The sequence below is a fragment of the Arachis stenosperma genome, chromosome 6 (assembly GCF_014773155.1).
Source record: "Arachis stenosperma cultivar V10309 chromosome 6, arast.V10309.gnm1.PFL2, whole genome shotgun sequence".
NCBI lineage: Eukaryota > Viridiplantae > Streptophyta > Magnoliopsida > Fabales > Fabaceae > Arachis > Arachis stenosperma.
In genome coordinates this window covers 132,778,087-132,796,287 of record NC_080382.1, presented here as the reverse complement: position 1 = coordinate 132,796,287, position 18,201 = coordinate 132,778,087, and the positions used below count along the sequence as shown (strand labels likewise).

Below are 18,201 nucleotides of genomic sequence, written 5' to 3'. Positions count from 1 at the left end.
GCTCCTACCCCTGGTGCAGATGGTGCTCCTGTCCCTGGTGTAGATGGTGTAGCTAACACTCATCCTATTTAGACACTCCTTCTGATCCCACCAGCCAACACAGAAGAATAGACTAAAATTTCTACTAGTCAGGATGCTCAACTTCCACTAACACAACAATCACATAACTCAACCAATGATTGTCAAGTTGTCTTGTTGTATTCAGTTTCAATATGAATTTGTTGAATCTATTGAATATAACCCTACGTTGTTGAATATGAATCTATTTTGTTTGTTTTAATGATGAATATTGTTTGATGCAGGCTAAAGTTAGAGATAGGCCTCTAAAACTCTATGTCATCAAGGCCAAAGCAAGAGGAAATGCCTCTTCAAATCCTGTTGCTTAGACATCAGTTGCTATATCTGTTGAAACCATCAAGAGTAGTAGCTCTACAATGGCCAAGAAAGTTGCTAGCTTGATGACATTTGTTCCAATTTCGAGGTTCAAACCTCCTAGGAAAAAAAAACAAAGCATGACTTGAAGATTTGAAGACATAATGTATAGAGCTTCGTATTTGCAATTTTGAAAGGTCCAAAAGTTGCCATTTATAAACAATGTAGTAGCCGTAGTTTATTTGATAGCCCTATTTTTTGTATAACTTTTTAGGTAATGGTAACCTTCATAGAAGCACATACTAATGTTAGTCTTTTGGAGCATACTACTTTGAAGGAGTTGATACTACTTTATGTTATATCATCTTAAAAGAGTGTTGTTATTTCTATTTGAAACAATGGTAACTAGCAGACTATTGATTATGTTATGTGTTATTTTTGTGATATGCTGAAATTATGTTATGGTAAAAAAATGGTGGACGTTGAAGCTTTTGTATTACTAAATTAAGATGAACATGGCATATCAATATATTTTTTGAAAGTTTCTTCATATACCATAAGACCCTATATTTGACAAAGTTTACAACATCCACAATTTGATCATAGTGCTTCACTGGGAACTAAATAACATACACATAATCATAATAACTACAATGACAACTATTAATCCAAAATACAGTTGCATCTTAGGTGCTCTAACTTCATCTTCCAAACTCATCATTTTCCATGATAGGTTATGTTTTCAGTCAACAAGATCACTCTCCACTTCTACATCAATTTCATCATCTTCGTTTGCACCATTTAATCCTTCATACTCATTATTCTTAACCCGCCTTGTAAGATCCAAAACCTTTGAAAAGTCTTATTATGATCAAGTCTCAAATCATAGTTATTTATAGCCTTAATTTCAGAAATTATATTATTAAAGATAATTAAGGCAAGTTTTGATTTATTGAATTTGAGATGAGTTATGATTATTATCCAATTTTATAATTATTGGATTATTTTCTATATTTGAGTTATAAAGTTGATAGTTATGAAATAATAAGGATTTTGTATGATTTGGATTAGGTAAGTAATATTTTAAATATTAATACTGCTATTTTGGAAAATAAAAAAATTAAGTATATTATTTCTAATTATTTGATTTAGGCATTTTATTAAAAATAATTTATAAAAATGAATGATCAAATAGTATTTTCTATATACAATTAGTGTTGGATTTAATTTAAATTTTAATTACTATATTATTTCCAATTTTTATTTGAAATTATCAATTTGCCACTAACCCTAATTTTTACTCAAAAAGAATGAAACTCTAAAACCCTAGCCAATACCCGTTTTCCCCCATGACCCAGCAGCAGCAAACCATACGGTTTCCCCTTCCTCCATGAGCAAAGAATCTGAAGCAAAGAGACAGGGGGAGACTGAGCTGCCGCAGAAGAAGGAAGGAGGAGAGGAGGCCTCACCGCCGCCATCGCGCCGTCGCCTGACCGAGGAGGGAGAAGACCGCCGTGCCACACTGCCTCACCACCACCGCAGCAGAGGGACCGAGGAGAGAGATAGCGACGCATTCGAAGAGAGGAGGAGGGAGAGGAGGTCGCGCTACCGCCGCGGTCCCTGTGCCGCTGCCGTTAGGTCCAGCAACAAGCTGCTGCCAAAACCGTGCAAGGAGGAACGACGCTGCCCCTTGCCGCGATCGAAGCTCGCTGCCGCCGCATTGCTCCGGTCTGTCGCGCCGCCGTTGTCGTCCAGGGAAGACCGCCGCTACACGGGCCGGAGGAACTCGTCCCGGTTGAGCTGCGCCGGCGCTTTTGGGGTTCAACCACCGTGCCCAGCCGTGCTTGCGTCACCGATGCCGCCTCTGCCGGAGCTGTCGCCGTTATAAAGGGGTTTCAACCACTGTAGGTGTCGCTGTCGGAAAAAGGGAGCTGCATCATTGTGATTCTGACCGCCAGGAGTGGTTCTGTGACTTCCGGGAGCACCGCCGGAGCTTTTGGCTGCTTTTGCCGTTGCCGGAAAATTCTATCGGTAAGGGTTTTACATTGGTTCTCCTTTCCGTTGAGTTTCTGGGAACCTCATTGCCACTGCATATGGTTCAGATCATCGCTGCTGCTTGAGGTGGCTGCCGGGCTACCGCCGAACCATTTCAGAGACCATCGCTGTTTTGGTTCAGCCGCTCTTTCTACGTTTTGATAAGCGTTTTTGATTTGAAAGCCATTTAGTTACCGTTCTGTTATCATACGTTGAGGTTGTGGCGTTAATTGCTATGAGATTGAGTTCGGTTGTTGTATGTTGCGATTAGAGTTGTTGAGACTGTTGCGAAAGTGGCTTGGAGCTGAGGTTTTGGTTGCCGTCAGTTCGATTTGAGACGGAAAGGACTTGATGAGGCATTTAGGTTATGGAATTGCATTTTGAGGTAGGGGCGCTTTCCAAAAACTATATTTTATATGTCGGAATTATTACACATGGATACTGATGTGAGATAATGTATTTGGTGATTTTATAAGCCTTATGTGATGTTGATTATCTTGGATGAATGTTATTATATATTTGAATGGATTATTATTTGGTTTTGATGAACGGATTGTTGTGTGGTTTTGTGAAACAGAATGTTTTTCAAGTTGATTTTTTAAAGATTTGAAATATGAGTTTAATCCGTTGAGGATTGGTTTGGATTGAGTCAATTATTTTGATGATGTGAAAGATAGAATACTCTTGAAATTCAGCCTGGGTTACTTTAATTAATTTGGTCTTTGATAAATGATTTATTGCTGAACCGATTCTTTTAAACTTTGGAAATGAGTTAAATCAGTTGATATTGAGTTGATTTTGAAATGGTTTCCTTGAGATATGCCACTGAGGCGACTCTTGGTTTTAGCTTGCTTTTGAATTGATTTCTGGTTTTGAGCTGTTGAAAAGGAATGAAAAATAGTTTAGTTGGGACCCGAACCGGGTGGCAAAAGTCCAAGTTTTAGGGGAGGTGTTGCCAAAATTTCTATAAAATCTGAGTCTTTATTGAATGTTGTATGGAGAAATGATGGGTTAAAGGCTTCTACTATTTTCTTTGAATTATCAAGAAAAGGATGATTCATGCTTTTGAAATGAATTATTAAAGAGGAAATTGTGATTTAGTCTTGCTTCTTAAGAAAGGTATTGTATCTCTTTTAAGAGAAAGTTACTTAGATGAAACTTATGTTTTTAAGCTGTTTTAAATGTGACAAGGGCAATGCCTTTGAATTTGACTTGAGGGTTTCAATTAGCGGAGTTTCAATGACTTTGAAAGAACTTGAATGTCTCTTGACTTGTTTCATTTTGAAATGTTTTGAGAAAGGTTTTAAGTACTCTTTGAATTCTGAATTATTGCAAGACTAAAACAATTTTGAACAGTTGAAACGTTCTAGAATTTATCATGGGGGTTGAAGTTGGTTTTTGCCTAAGTAGAGGAAACAGATTTGAAAGAAGTGAATGATTACGTGACTCGATTTGACTTAGATCCTATTTTATTACTCAAAACGGAAAGCCAAGGTTTTAATGATTTTAAATGAATTTGGCGAACTAAGTTTTATTATTCTCCCCTAAAAACTTGGGACTCTGCCGAGAAACTTTTGTTATAAAATCCCATTGTTGGATGGGTGGTTTTGAATACTTTGAAATAAATCTTTAACTTGCCATGGTTTTGGAAGTTTTGGAAAGAGAATGCCGGGAGTGGCTTTGTTTTAAAAAGTGAACTCACTTTGAGTAAATTTGGCTTATGAGCCTGAGATGATTTGAGAAATGAGATCTTTAAAGCCAAGGCTGAAAAGAGTTGAAATTTGATTTCAAAGTGAAATGGCTTGAGAAAAGTGATTTATGGCTTAAATGCCGGTTTTATGAATTTGATGATGTTGAATGGTGGAAGTGCTATTTTGTTATGGGCCGGAATGGCTATGTATAATTATGAATATTGGCTGGTTTCGGATTGAACCGTGAGCCGGAATGGCTGTGTATGATATTGATTTACGGTTGATTACCGAATGAATTATGGGCCGTATGGCTGACTATGAATTACGAATTTAAGCTGGATGGCTGAGATGGATGTTGATCCATGGCTGGGACTGAATGAATATATGCTTGAGATACCTGGGTAGTAGCAAGGGTTGTGGTTCGTCCCACTTGCTCCAGGTCAAAGATTGTGACGCCTGGGTAGTAGCGGTAGTAGTGGTGATTCCACTCGGTCCAGGTTGAGCTTTTAAACACCCGCCTGGGTAGTAGCCGCAGTAGTGGTTATTCCACTGGCTCTGGGTTGAGCGGGTAGTAGCAATGGGTGTTTCTGTCCATGGTTAGCTACCAGGACGTGTCGGGTTGGCTATATAACCGATAGATGATATCATCAGCCACTAGGATAGGCATGCATCATATGCATCTATGTGACATTGTTTGGGTGTGCATATTGTATTTGGTTTGCCTTTGTGATTAACTGCTAATTGTTCTACTTGCTGTAACTGTTTGTTTGTGCTTGAACTTCCTATCTGTGTTTGCATCTGGGACTCTGTTGGATTGTGGTGATTGGTTGATGGTTGGATTGTTTGGGCCTAGGGCCGTGGTTGGAATGAGATGAACCGATGGTTGATTTCGGTTTTGTGTTTCTGGTTTGGAATAAAATATGAAAGGATATTTTGGTTCAGTTTAGATAAACCTTTTTGAAAGGCTTTTGATGTTTTGAAAATTGAACGGTTCCTCTTTCAGAAAAGATTTCCGACTTTACTTTTATTGTAAACCGTTGTTTTTGAAAAGAGGCATAAGACAGTTATTAATCACTGGTACGGTTTATCTTCATGTATCCTATTACAGTAATTCCCAAAAACCGTCTACTGAGAACCCTTTCGAGGATGATGTTCTCACCCCCTACATTTTTCCCCTTTCAGGATATGGGCGCAAAAGTCACGAAGAGTTTATTTATTTGTTATTGAGATGCTCTGTATTGCGTTAGATTATTATTTTGTACCCTCGCCTTTATCTTGATATATTCTGTAAGAGGGATAGGAATTGTATTGGGTAATGCTTGTAATATTATTTATATATATGTATGTTTATACGTATGGGTGTACTCTTTATGAGTTTTGTAAGTTGTGTGGTATCTATGGATGTACGTTATCAAACAAAAGTAATTTTGGGAGCGGTATGGCGGTTTAAAGTTTTAAATAGGCTCATATTTTGGTATTAAATAGTATAAGTGTCGCCGTAATGTCCGAGCTATCAGAGTTGCACAGCCAGAAGCGTGAGCTTTGGTAGTTAGGGTGTTACACGCCTAAAGTAATTACAGTGGCTGTCCTTCTGCAAAAAATTAGGTTACAAAAATTTCAAAAACCCCACAGATAATCAAGAGGTTGAAGAAGACTATATTTATAACTCACCCGATATCTTGGACAAACATAGAAAAATTTATCTAGATTCTCTATTGTCCCAAATTTCTTGATCACTGTTTTCAACCCACAAAAACATATTTGATCCATGTTCTTCCTCTTTATTCGCAGCGAAGAGCTAGAACCATTCCTACCGTGTGATTGCGACAGTGACCGACTGCGCCCTCCAGTTACACTACCCATGATCCAGTTCAACAATAATTTTGGCCTCTGGAAAATCAATTTGTTGCTGCAACAATAATGACATTTAAGGAGAAAAAGGGATTAAGTTGACATACTTCTTTAAACATATTTTGTCATTAACTATTGTACAGTAATTTGTACTGCTGATATGTCACACTAATGGTTACATAAGTAAAATTTAACATCGTTAGTAATAAAATGAACAGAGAGTGGATGGAAGGACTAATGTGATTAATCTTATATCTTTTAATGACGATTTTAATTAATTTAATCTTTCGGGAACTAATTTAAAAATCACAATCTTTCAAGAATTAATTTGACTATTTACTCTGTTAAATAATTGAACGAGGATAAACACATGGTCAATCATTTGAATGAGCAAGTTAATTCTTCATACATTATAATACATAACTTTAGAAGTAAATGTATTTCAATACATTTGCTAGATAGGAAAATAAAATTCATATACATGTTAATCTTTTTTCAAGTTTCTTATTTCCGCAATGTAGATTGGAATTATAGTTGCATAGTTAAATATAAACTTTGTTCATAAAACGTAGTAGCGCATAGGAATGTATTATTTACGATATAACAATTTTTATTTTTCACGATATCCTACTGTTCGGCAGATCAAAATTTAATTCGTCGCAAATTTAAAATTTTATTATTGGCTAATAAATTATTGTATACACAATGTAAAATGTGAATCCACCACACTTATTTAAATGGCGAGAGAGTTGACTACGAGAGACTTGATAATTTTTATAGTAGATGTAATATATGTTTAGAGTGAGATGTTTTCTTGTTATTATATAAATTTTTTATTAAATTAGTAACATATTTTATAATTTTGATGTTTCAGGTTAAGTAATAAATATACCCTTCTAAAGTCTTGTACATTTCTGATTTGCAATAAATGATTTTTCATTTTTCAGAAGGTGTCGATAGAATCCTAAAAGAAATATTCGTTAATCCATGATCAATATCGTTTATGGTTAAAACTAATACGTTATCTAATTAATTTTGAGTTTCAATTTCTTTTTTGATTAATAAAAATATCCTTAGCAAATATTTTGTTTTTCACAAATCTAAAAATTTCATCTCTAATTATAAAATATGAATATTTTTTAATCATATTCACAAATAATAAATTAAAAAATTTATAAGATTATATTTTTCATTTGTTGATCATCAAAAATTTAGTCTAGAGATATAGGATCAACACCAACTCCTAAGTAATAGATCATAGAAAACACATGGATTTGATCTCTTACAAGAATATCTTCCGAAGAAGGATGGCCATTTATATTTTGCTTTCTTGGTTGTTTTGGTACAACAATAACACCGTATGCACAATGGAACTGAACAACTCTAGTCCAGTAATTCGGATACAATTACGTATGTCAAAATATCCTAAGCCTATCAATGTTACAGCTTACGAATCTGTATATAGTATGTTGACACCCTTGAACTAATAATCTTCTCCAGAAAGGTTCACCATCTGCGGCGCTTTTTCCCATAGTAATATGCAAATGCAGCCACTGATGCAGCAAGAATAACCCCAGCCGTAGCGTGCCAAGCATATAACGGTTTCTCCAAAACCAAGTCTGTGGAGGAGGTAACCTGAATCTGTGGTGGCGAAGACAACTGTTTTTGACTAACAGTAACTGCAAATGTTAAACCCTGCCTCTCCAACTCGGTTAAGTCTTCAATAGCTGGCCTAAACCTAGTGGCCTTAGCTACAGCTTCGTACTCTTCTTTAGTCCCACCTTCAAGGAATGCCCCAACAAGGTGGCCCTTGTTTACCCAGTATGCTCCGAATGTACTACCGGAAAAATCTCCGAAGTAGACGACTTCTCCAACATTGTCCCCATAAAATTGCCAAGACAATGTGAAGACTCTTGAGTAGAAAAACGGAAGGTAATCGAATTCCCCTGTTTTACCAGGTTCCATAATAGCAGCAACAACATATCTTGCGGATTGCCGTGCTGAATCCACATGCTCGAGTCTACGAGTCTCCCCAAATGCTTTGACTGGAAATGCCGCAACATCTCCAATTGCGTAGACCGAGCTGTTGCTTGACTGCAGCTTTCCGTTTACTTTGATTCCACCTTTCTCTAAAGTAAGTTGACCTTCAAACAGACTGGTATTTGGACGTATTCCAATTCCCACTACAACCATGTCAACAGATATCTTCCTTCCATCTCTAAGATTCACTGCTGTAACCTGTAAAAAGAGTTAGTTAGTTAGTTATGGTTCGACTTGAACAGATGCCCCATGCAAACATGCACAATTTTGGAGTGATTCTTTTAATAATTTTCTAGGATCTAGGATATGGTTATGGTTAATTTGTTTACATTCAAAATAATAAACAAGAAGCTTACCAGATATCAACATATGCAAATATTAAAAAATTGGAGAAAGTTTACCAGCAAAAAACACCAATTTTACTCAGCTTCAATTAGAGGAAGTTTTGACGCAACCAAACCTCATATATCTTTTTTCTTTACAGTTTCAGTCTTCCATGTCACTGAAAACCTTCTGGTATCACAAACAAAAACTACAGATGTGCGACTTAGATCAAACAGCACAACTCGTTCTATCAAAAGCCAAATCTTTGTGAAGTCCATTTAGGTTGAAGAGTTTCTTTTTGTGTTCTCATAATCTTTCCTTTGGTCTTCCTATATCTATATAAATTGAATATTGTGATATCCGCCAACTTATCAACTCTTCTTACTGGGTATCTTCTGAAAACTTTGTTAAATGATAAAACCATTTTATGCATGGTGAACTTCACAGATATATTTTTAAGTACCTTTCCATCAGAATCAAAATCAAATGATGACAGAACAGTTCCCTTAACGAAATTTACTCCTCTTGATTTATAATATTCTTCATAGTAGCTTGCAATCTTTGGTGTAAATAAACGAGCCACTGTAAACAAAACAGGTTTAAAAAGAATATCAGTTTTTGAAGTTATGTTTTCATTCACAAGGGCGAAAAACATGCATCCTCTTTATTCAGTGTAACACATGCAAATTAACATAACTCTTTTAACATATTTTTTAGTTAACAGACATTCAAGTTTTAAAGTACTTACTGCAATGTGCTTCAGGGAAGACCATGGTTACGTTAATTTTATTGATCACTAAAGATGCTGCACACTCCATGCCTATGTATCCACCACCAATGACAACAGCATTCCCACCAGGAGAAGATTGCACAGCATTGACAAGCCTATTTGCATCTGCTATATTACGTAAATAGCAGACATTTTGCGCATCAGATCCACTCACACCGAATTCTTCCAGCTTCAAAGCCTAAATTCAAATTGCAAATATGTTAAAAAAAATTATTTCCGTAAAGAGAGAAAAGATTCTATTTGCTTCAACAGATTGGAGAATTTATCTTCAATTTTTTCTAACATTGGCATTTAGCAAGTTCACGGAGAGGACAAGTCGAAATGGTGGATAAGAAAATATGGTGGACAAATTCAAGATTAGAATGCATACTCCAGGAAAAAAAATATTTTAAGTAGGAAAATTCCCAATGGAAAATCTGTTTTAATACCCGAGCACCAGTTGCAACAATAAGAATCTTGTAACTTATGGTCTCCCCAGTTGTTGTTAATAGTGTCTTCCGCTTCACATCAGCAGACTTAACACCGGTTCCAAGTACTAATTCAATTCCTGAAAAAGGAAAGAATTAGATATTCAGGAAAGGAAACTTCTTTAAACAAAAATATAGCATAGCATGATGACTGTTCTTTTCAGTAACAACAATCATTTACTGAGGAAAATACTAAGATAATTAAGACAGAAAATAACAACTATCATTTACTGAGTCAAAGATTTAGATAATTATTTAAGAGAATACAAATTTATCCCATATATTCTCATCAACTAGGTTTATATTGTAGGTGCAACAGCCTGAACAAACTCTCACCAACAAAACAGGAAAATGAACTGATACCACATGAGCCACACATAATGTTCAGAAAAGTGAAATTTAGCTTCCAAGAATATAACAACTGTCTCACATAGGATCACTACAGGTGTCAACCACCCTAAAGGTTGCATGAGAAGATGATTAACCAAGGCAAAAAAAAAAAAAAATTATAGCTTTCGTTTAATGCATCCTTAGCTAAGAAATACAGTTGTTCACCTTAAAATGTCAAAATTTCAAGTTAATAATTTCTTAATCAATGGAAATGATGATTCAGGTTGATTTCACTGAATCAAGATGGCATCAACTACCAGACTGGATCAATGTTAAACAAGACAAAACAAATACCAGACAAGGAAAGCATTCAATACATACTATTTCAAAGGAGAAATAGGAAGTAATTGCAAAATTACTACATAAGGGCAAAATAATCCATGTCGTGACATGAAATATATAATTACCATTTTCTTTATACCATTTTGGAGTTAGCCGTTCTTCGTTTGCACCAACACAAGTATGAAAGGATGGAAGCCGAGCAGGAGCTGTAAGTTAAAACACTATTTCAGCAGCCGATCATTGCAAAAAGCCAAAAAGTTAACAGACAAAGTAAAGGAAAATACAAGACAAAGAAGGGCAATGCAGAAATATGTAGCATCATCCATCTCAAAAATGAAGAATTCAAATTTCCTAAAGCATATATTGTCCTAACTTCAAATTCAATCAAGTTTACCTCCATAAATCCATTTTACATATTTTGGAAAATGCATTGATGGCACAAAACTAAAAGGTACAGTTATTGTTCCCTAAAAGTAAACAAAAACAGTCAAGAGACTCTGATGAAGCTTATATATTAGCCTCCTCATTACAGATAAAAAAAATTCATTTGTATTAAATCATATAAGTTTGCTGTGATATTTTTAACATAATTTTGTAGATTCAAAGGTTCAGCCATATATTGTCTTGATATTGCTCTTAAAGAAATTCACAAGGAGGTTTGTATCGTGAGACTATTTACCTTCCGGAAGCAAAAATCCTTTGCTTAGTGCAGGTCTCTCATAAGGAGCAACCTGAAATAATAGGCCTTTCAGAATATTTACATATTTAGAAATGAAGGCTCACATATAGTCATTACTACTAAGAAAAAATGCAAGCAAATATTAATCAACAATTTCCTTACTGAATTCTGAATAAATATCAATCCAGAGGACCATCCACAAATAAACAAATAGCTATTAATACATCATTAAGAGCAATAATCCCAGCAGAAGAATATCACACTTGAGTAAACCACCAAACATTATTGGAAAGATTACAAAAAATGGATCCAAAAGAGCTGGATCCCCTGTGTACCCCGAAAAATTATGTAAGTTTGACAAAATTCTCCAACCTGAGTCATCCAAGGCAGCTGATAAGAAGTATGTATGATATCCCACCCATAAACACTTTGTCAAACTTCGATATTCTTTCAAGAACCATGAGGAATTTTCATTCTTTCCGGGTCTATTTTGTTAGCGCCAAATGTTTAAGGTACTGATGGTTTACTCCACCCACTTCAACGAAATTACTCATAGCCGGAGGAATTACACAATCAACATGTGAGAACCAAAACCAAAGAAATTAAAGACCACAACATTTAATGTAAAGCAATAGCAGAATGCATTCCAAGTTTACGCAACACCAAAAATAAATAAATAAATAAATTAAATAAATAAAATATTCCATATCCACAATAGATACAAACCTAACCAAATCCATCCAGTGTGAAAGGAAACTTATAAAACGCAAAATCCATCGAAAACAATAATAATGATGATGATGACGATGATTATAATAACGAAACCATAAAAGAAGAGAAAGATTGTTAATCTCACGGGTTCGTCAGAAATAATGCAGAGTTCGCCATGAGAGACTCCTTTTTTGACGAATTCAAGAGCAGCATAGCCAGCAGCGACGCCTCCGCCAAGAATCACGTAAACGAAGGCTCTTCCCATGTTCGGTTCGGTTCCCCCACCGAGACTCTTGCTTCTTCTTCTTCTTATTCTTCTTCACATATAATTATTTGAATAAATACAAATCTCTTTATCTGTATATCTATCTTGAATTCAAAGGTGCTGAATTTTTTTGGGAGCGCTTTCTTTCAAGACACTCCCAAGTCCCAACAAAACTTTTGGAAGATCTCTTTCTCTCTATTGTCTTAACACATTTGCGATATGGTGGGGGCCTCTGGATGAAGATGACAATGACGATGACAATGACAACGACGATGAGTGACAATGGGAACTGTATTTACTGTAATACCCTCATTGCCACTCTTCTGCTGCTTGGCGCAGCAGATGCCTTTGGATACGTAGAATCCTGGCCGTACATATCGTCTTTTGCGTGAATCAGGGGGGCATTTTTGGTTTAGGGAAGTTAGAGCAACTGACAAATTCTAATTGGAATCCCATTTCCATTGGGAAAAAATCAATATATTCTATTATTTATTTTTTTCATTAAATGAACCATATTTTGTAAAATAATTTATTACATTCTTTACTTTATAATTCTAAACAAAAATAATGCGAAATAGATAACAACCATAACTTCTCGGTCCATTATAAGTTTATAACAAATAGTGAGAAATAATTATTGATAAGCATGGTAAATTTGTCATGGAAAAATAAGCTGAAAATCATTAGACAGATTATAAGATAGTTATAATTTTTCATTAAAAGTATGGTTATGGATCTAAGACTATATATAAATAGGTATAATTCTTTTTAGTATTTTTAAGACTGTTTATCCTAAAATTTTTATGTAGATAATATTTTTAAAGTTAATTATGATGTTAGTTTGTTTACTTATTTAAATTTGGCTGAATTTAGTTGTTGTTACGGTAGGTAACCGGAGATTAATACGACGAATGGCGTTTAGCGGCCCAAGTGTGTGGTGGAGGAGAATTCTGGGTAGGTCCGCAACTCGGGAGGCTCCGTCCGACTTGTGCTCGCGTGTGAATGGGGGGTGGTACCTGCAAAGACACTCCGATGCCTAAGTTAGCAAGAGTGTGAGCAGGTCTAGAGAGTATTGGGCTTAGAGATACCTGAGGGGTGTCAGTGTACTTATAATGGTGAGCCAATAACCACCGTTGGGGTAGTGCCATATCTTTAGGGTGGTAACCGTCCCTAATATCTTGGGGAGGTTAAGATATGGCTTTATGAGGCGGTTAGAGAGATTTTAGGGGCGGTTACTCATTTGAATGAGTGTTTATCTGCCAGCTAATCTCACATCCGACCTCTTCAGACCAAGTCATGGTTGGCACCGACTTCTTATGTGAAGGTCGGCACTTAGCAAGGCTCTAATCCTTTAGATTAGTCCTTTTGGTTGGACCCGGGCCTTCGCATTGGGCCAGGGTATGAACAGTGCCCCTACTTGAGCCCAAATTTTCTTAAAAGTTTGGGTTCAAGTATTCAACTCGGGTGCGTAGTCGACTTGTTTGAAGAAAACGTGGGTTTTAGAAACCGACGTGATTTTCGCGACCCTTTGTTTCTGACAGTTACGTCAGTTCAAGCGTCGTGTCCGTTGGGGAAGTGCTTTGGTAACGGTGCAATCTCATTAATGACTGCTTCGTTTTTACCATTATGCCCCTGGGTGCATTTATAAATACTTTCCCTCTCTCTCTATTTTCCATTTCTGCAATCTTTCAAACTTCTCCTTATCTTGTTTGTGCTGCATTCTTGCGTTCGAAGACTTCTGTTCTTCTCCAACCTTCATTTTCGGATAAAGGTTAGTTTTGCTTTCTCCATGTCTTGTTTGCATGTTTTGTTTAGCGAGTAGATAGGTTGACCCATAGACCTCAGATTCGTATCTCTTCTCTTTAGGGGCCGTGTTTTTTTATTTTTCTTTTTCTTTTTCTTTTTGTAGGTTTCTGCCACTTTTCTTTGTATAAAAAATGGCTTCCGTAGATGTTCTTTCTTTGTGGGTTGATGACACTGTTCTTGGGGAGGAACCCCTGGTCGATGCTGAGTTTATCACTCATCTTCGCACTCATCACCGGCTCTGTACTTCGGAGGAGGACGAGCCCAAATATGAACTGATAACCCCGGGTCCTGAAGACCGGGTCTGTTTTGGGAGAGAAAATGAGGCGGCCCCTCATTTTTTCTTTATGTATGAGTGTATGCTCACCCGTTTGGGTGTTTTTCTTCCTTTCTCCGATTTCGAGATATCTGTTTTGCACCACTGTAAAGTTGCCCCTACTCAGCTTCACCCCAATTCTTGGGGTTTTTTAAAGATCTACCAGTTTATAAGCCATGCTCTGGACTTCCCGACCTCTTTGAGGGTTTTCTTCTTTCTTTTCCATATGACCAAGCCCTTTAGTGGGCTAAACAACAAACAGCAGTGGGTATCCTTCCGAGCCATACAAGGTCGGAGGATTTTCACCCTTTTTGACGAATCTTTTCATGACTTCAAAAACTTCTTTTTCAAACTTCAAGCTGTAGAGGGTCACCATCCCTTTTTCCTGGATGAGCATTCCTCCCCTCGCTTTCCCCTTTATTGGTTGCCGGCCTCCCCTTGTGAAAAATATGGTCCAGATGACCTGGACGAGGTGGAGGCGGCTATTGTGGGGTTTTTCCGAGAAGCGTGGGGGAGGTCCCCATACTTGGATACCCGAAAAATCCTTCAAGGAACGCCGACCTTTGTTCAAACTCAATTAGGTAGTGCATGCATTCTTGATTTCCGAGTTGTTTCTAATGACTTTGAACATTACCGACTTGGACATTACCGACTTATGACTGTTGGTCGTTTTTCTTGTAGATATGGCAAAGAAGAATGCGCAAGAGGCCTACCAAAGGGTCCAGGAAGCTAAGGCGAAGTCCCGGGCTAGATCGGGAGGTGCCAGGGCGATCACCTCTCCTCCTCCTCTTCCTCCTCCTCCTACAAATACTGGGACTCCCTCTCAACCCATTGTTATTTCTTCCTCAAGTTTGCCTCGACCACCCCCTTCTGCCCAAATTCTCTCCGAGCCAGAGAAGAAGAAACGCAAGACTTCAGAGTCTGGCCCTTCTTCTTTTGATGGTGGGGTTAAGGCGGATGCTTTGGCATTCGTCCGAAAGAACATCTATCCTTTTATAAATATGGATGATGTTTCTGTTCGAAACCACCTCAGCACCATGGCCGAGGAGAGTTTTAGGACAGCGGGTGTTTGTGGCAAACTTTTGGACATTTTTGAGAAGACTCCCCTCAGCTCCTTGGGGGCATCCTCGAAGGTTGAGGAGTTGGAGGGGAGGATTCTTCTTTACGAAAAACATGAGAAGGAGTTGAAGGAGGAGAGAGACAAATTGAGGAAGGAGAGGGATCACCTCAGGGAGGAGGTAGGTAAGCTGCGGGCTCAATGCACTTTGGAGGCAAATTTGAGGAAAACAGCACAAGACAGCTACCACAGTTTATTTCAAGATATTGTTGCTGTGAGGAAGGACTTGCTGAACTCTCGGAACGCCTACGCCGAGTTGGAGGACTCTATCGCCGATGGTGCCGAGGAGTCTTGGAGAATTTTCTTGGAACAAGTCAGGGTTATTGCTCCCGACTTGGACCTTTCTCCTTTACATCCCGACAAGGTAGTTATTGATGGCGCCATCGTGGATCCTCCTGTCCCCGAGGTCATTTCCGAGTCAGACCTGAAGACTCGGGGGCAGAGGATTATAGAGTCTCCTCCTCGTCCTAAGGATGCCTCGGGTTCTTCCTCTGTTCCTCCGGCCGGTCCTGGTGGCGCCCCTCCCGAGCCTAGCGGTGGTGATTCCTCGACTCCTTTGAAGAAATGACTCTTAATTTTTTATGGCTATATGGGGACCCGGCTTGTGGGTCCCCCCTTTTTTAAACTTCTATTTATTTGTTGGTGGTTGTGAACAATTTTCTTCTGGCCTTTTAAGGCCGTAAACAAAATATTCTGTTCGGTGCCCTTTTTGGATAAGGGTTTTAAACAAAATAAATGCCCTTTTTTGGATAAGGGTTTAAGTTGCTTTGCGCGTGTGCATGCTTTTCTGTTTTGAACGTATTTGATCTTTTCGGAAAGAGCCCTTGTTAGCTTGTATTGTTTTCTCGAGCCTTTTTCGTGCAAAGGCTTATATGCAAACTTTAAACTTTTCAGGTTTTCATATCTCTTTTGTTATCCTTTATACTCAACTTTGCTTTAGTGAGTTTTTATGACTTAGGTTATTTTTGCGATGCGTTTTTCCTCTACTCGGTTTTATACTCCGATCTGTGGATCGAAGTGTTTCCAAGTTTTCCTACTCGGGATCTTGTTCTGACTTATGAGTCGGGTTGTTTCCCGAGTTTATACGATCGACTCATATAACCTCTTTACACCGACTTGTACCTCGTCGTTTTATCCTGACGACCATCTAGGTCGATTCATGGGATTTTCACGTTTTGTCGAGCTTAAGTCGGCGCGTTTCGTAGAAAGACTTAGAAAAATAAAGGAGGATATTTGTAAGAGATATTATAAATGAAAAAGATCTTTATTGATTGGGGAGGTACCTTCTTTCGCTACTAAGGGCTTTGATAGTCTGTTCCCTTAGTCTCTACTATGATGCCTCGTTAAAAACCCTTCTCCAGAAAAAAACCCTTTTGGGAAAAAATCATGAAGTTGGGAAAAGAGTACATCAGGGAGTAGAGTTCGCTTTTAACTATAGTACCTTTTTAAATTACAAGCATGCCACGACCTTGGTAGCTCAGTGCCATTTAGGTCGGTTACTTTATAATAACCTTTCCCTAACACTTCCTTGATCTTGTATGGCCCCTTCCAATTTGCGGCGAGCTTTCCTTCTCCTGATTTGTTGACTCCAATGTCGTTTCTGATTAGGACCAAGTCGTCTAGGGCAAATGTTCTTCGAATGACTTTCTTGTTGTACCTGGCAGTCATCCTTTGTTTTAATGCCGCTTCTTTTATTTGGGCCCCTTCTCGGACTTCGGGGAGCAAGTCGAGCTCCTCTTTGTGCCCCTGTATGTTTCCGACCTCGTCATGGAGAATTACCCTTGGGCTTTGCTCATTGATTTCTATTGGAATCATGGCTTCCACGCCGTAGACTAGTCGGAAGGGTGTTTCTCCCGTGGCGGATTGGGGAGTTGTCCTATAAGCCCATAGCACCTGAGGGAGCTCTTCAGCCCAAGCTCCCTTTGCTTCCTGTAGCCTCTTCTTGAGTCCTGCCAGTATGACCTTGTTAGCTGCCTCGGCTTGCCCATTGGCTTGTGGGTGTTCAACCGAGGTGAATTGATGCTTGATTTTCAGACTGGCTACTAGACTCCTGAAGGTAGCGTCAGTAAATTGAGTTCCATTGTCTGTGGTGATGGAATAAGGTATTCCATACCTTGTGATGATGTTTTTGTAGAGGAACCTGCGACTTCTTTGAGCGGTGATAGTGGCTAGTGGTTCTGCTTCTATCCACTTTGTGAAGTAATCTATTCCCACGATCAAGTATTTGACTTGCCCTGGTGCTTGGGGAAAAGGACCTAACAAATCCATTCCCCATTTTGCGAAAGGCCAGGGGGAAGTTATACTGATGAGCTCTTCTGGTGGAGCCACGTGGAAATTTGCATGCATCTGGCATGGCTGGCATTTTTTCACAAAGTCTGTTGCATCTTTCTGCAAGGTCGGCCAATAGAATCCTGCTCGGATTACTTTCCTGGCCAGCGACCTTGCTCCGAGATGGTTTCCGCAGATCCCACTATGTACTTCCTCCAACACCTCGGTGGTTCTTGAGGTCGGTACGCACTTCAGCAATGGCGTTGATATCCCTCTTCTGTAAAGGACATTTCTCACCAAAGTATAATGTTGTGCTTCCCTTCGGATCTTTTTAGCCTCTTTCTCCTCTTTGGGGAGGATGTCGAATTTCAGGTATTCGACTAAGGGATTCATCCATCCGAGGTTTAAGCCGACTACCTCAAGTACCTCTTGTTGATCCTCTGTTTTTGATACCGAGGGCTCTTGGAGGGTTTCTTGGATCAGGCTTCTATTGTTCCCTCCGGGTTTGGTACTTGCTAACTTGGATAGGGCGTCAGCTCTGCTATTTAGATCCCGAGTTATGTGCTTAACCTCGGTTTCCGCAAAGCGCCCGAGGTGTTCCAAGGTTTTTTCCAAGTATTTCTTCATATTGGGGTCCTTTGCCTGATATTCTCCACTTATTTGGGACGTCACCACTTGTGAGTCGCTGTAGATTATCACCTTTGTAGCGCCAACTTCTTCTGCTAATTTTAATCCGGCAATCAAGGCTTCATATTCTGCCTGATTGTTTGAAGCCGGAAATTCAAATTTTAAGGAGACCTC

General features: G+C 38.4%; 2 protein-coding genes across 5 annotated transcripts; one reads left to right on the top strand and one right to left on the bottom strand.

The window, feature by feature from the left end:
• Window positions 1-1,695: 1,695 nt before the first annotated feature.
• Window positions 1,696-6,117, top strand: LOC130933024 (uncharacterized). 3 transcript variants are annotated; one of them, XM_057862516.1, is made up of 2 exons: window positions 1,696-2,403; window positions 5,889-6,117. In XM_057862516.1, exon 1 carries the CDS (start codon window positions 1,763-1,765, stop codon window positions 2,258-2,260), a length of 498 nt encoding a protein of 165 aa, XP_057718499.1. In that variant the 5' UTR covers window positions 1,696-1,762; the 3' UTR covers window positions 2,261-2,403; window positions 5,889-6,117. The 3 variants fall into 3 exon arrangements, with proteins under 3 accessions (XP_057718499.1, XP_057718498.1, XP_057718497.1); XM_057862515.1 differs by having other exon boundaries at window positions 1,696-2,791; window positions 5,889-6,116; XM_057862514.1 differs by lacking the exon at window positions 5,889-6,117 and adding an exon at window positions 5,280-5,461 and having other exon boundaries at window positions 1,696-2,791.
• Window positions 6,118-7,203: 1,086 nt separating this feature from the next.
• LOC130935332 (monodehydroascorbate reductase 4, peroxisomal) lies at window positions 7,204-12,076 on the bottom strand. Of its 2 annotated transcripts, none has more exons than XM_057865031.1 (7): window positions 11,777-12,076; window positions 10,921-10,972; window positions 10,367-10,447; window positions 9,531-9,649; window positions 9,061-9,280; window positions 8,776-8,894; window positions 7,204-8,186 (listed from the first exon to the last, which is right to left on the bottom strand). In XM_057865031.1, exons 1-7 carry the CDS (start codon window positions 11,894-11,896, stop codon window positions 7,455-7,457), a joined length of 1,443 nt encoding a protein of 480 aa, XP_057721014.1. In that variant the 5' UTR covers window positions 11,897-12,076; the 3' UTR covers window positions 7,204-7,454. The 2 variants fall into 2 exon arrangements, with proteins under 2 accessions (XP_057721014.1, XP_057721015.1); XM_057865032.1 differs by lacking the exon at window positions 11,777-12,076 and adding an exon at window positions 11,293-11,770.
• Window positions 12,077-18,201: the final 6,125 nt, after the last annotated feature.

Coding starts and splice junctions, on each gene's coding strand:
- LOC130933024 (XM_057862516.1), top strand. CDS start 1,763: ATGAGCAAAGAATCTGAAGCAAAGAGACAGGGGGAGACTGAGCTGCCG.
- LOC130935332 (XM_057865031.1), bottom strand. CDS start 11,896: ATGGGAAGAGCCTTCGTTTACGTGATTCTTGGCGGAGGCGTCGCTGCT. Junction 9,650..10,366: donor AAAATGGTATAAAGAAAATG/GTAATTATATAT, acceptor TTCCTTTTTCAG/GAATTGAATTAGTACTTGGA. Junction 8,187..8,775: donor ATTTTGATTCTGATGGAAAG/GTACTTAAAAAT, acceptor CTCTTTTTACAG/GTTACAGCAGTGAATCTTAG.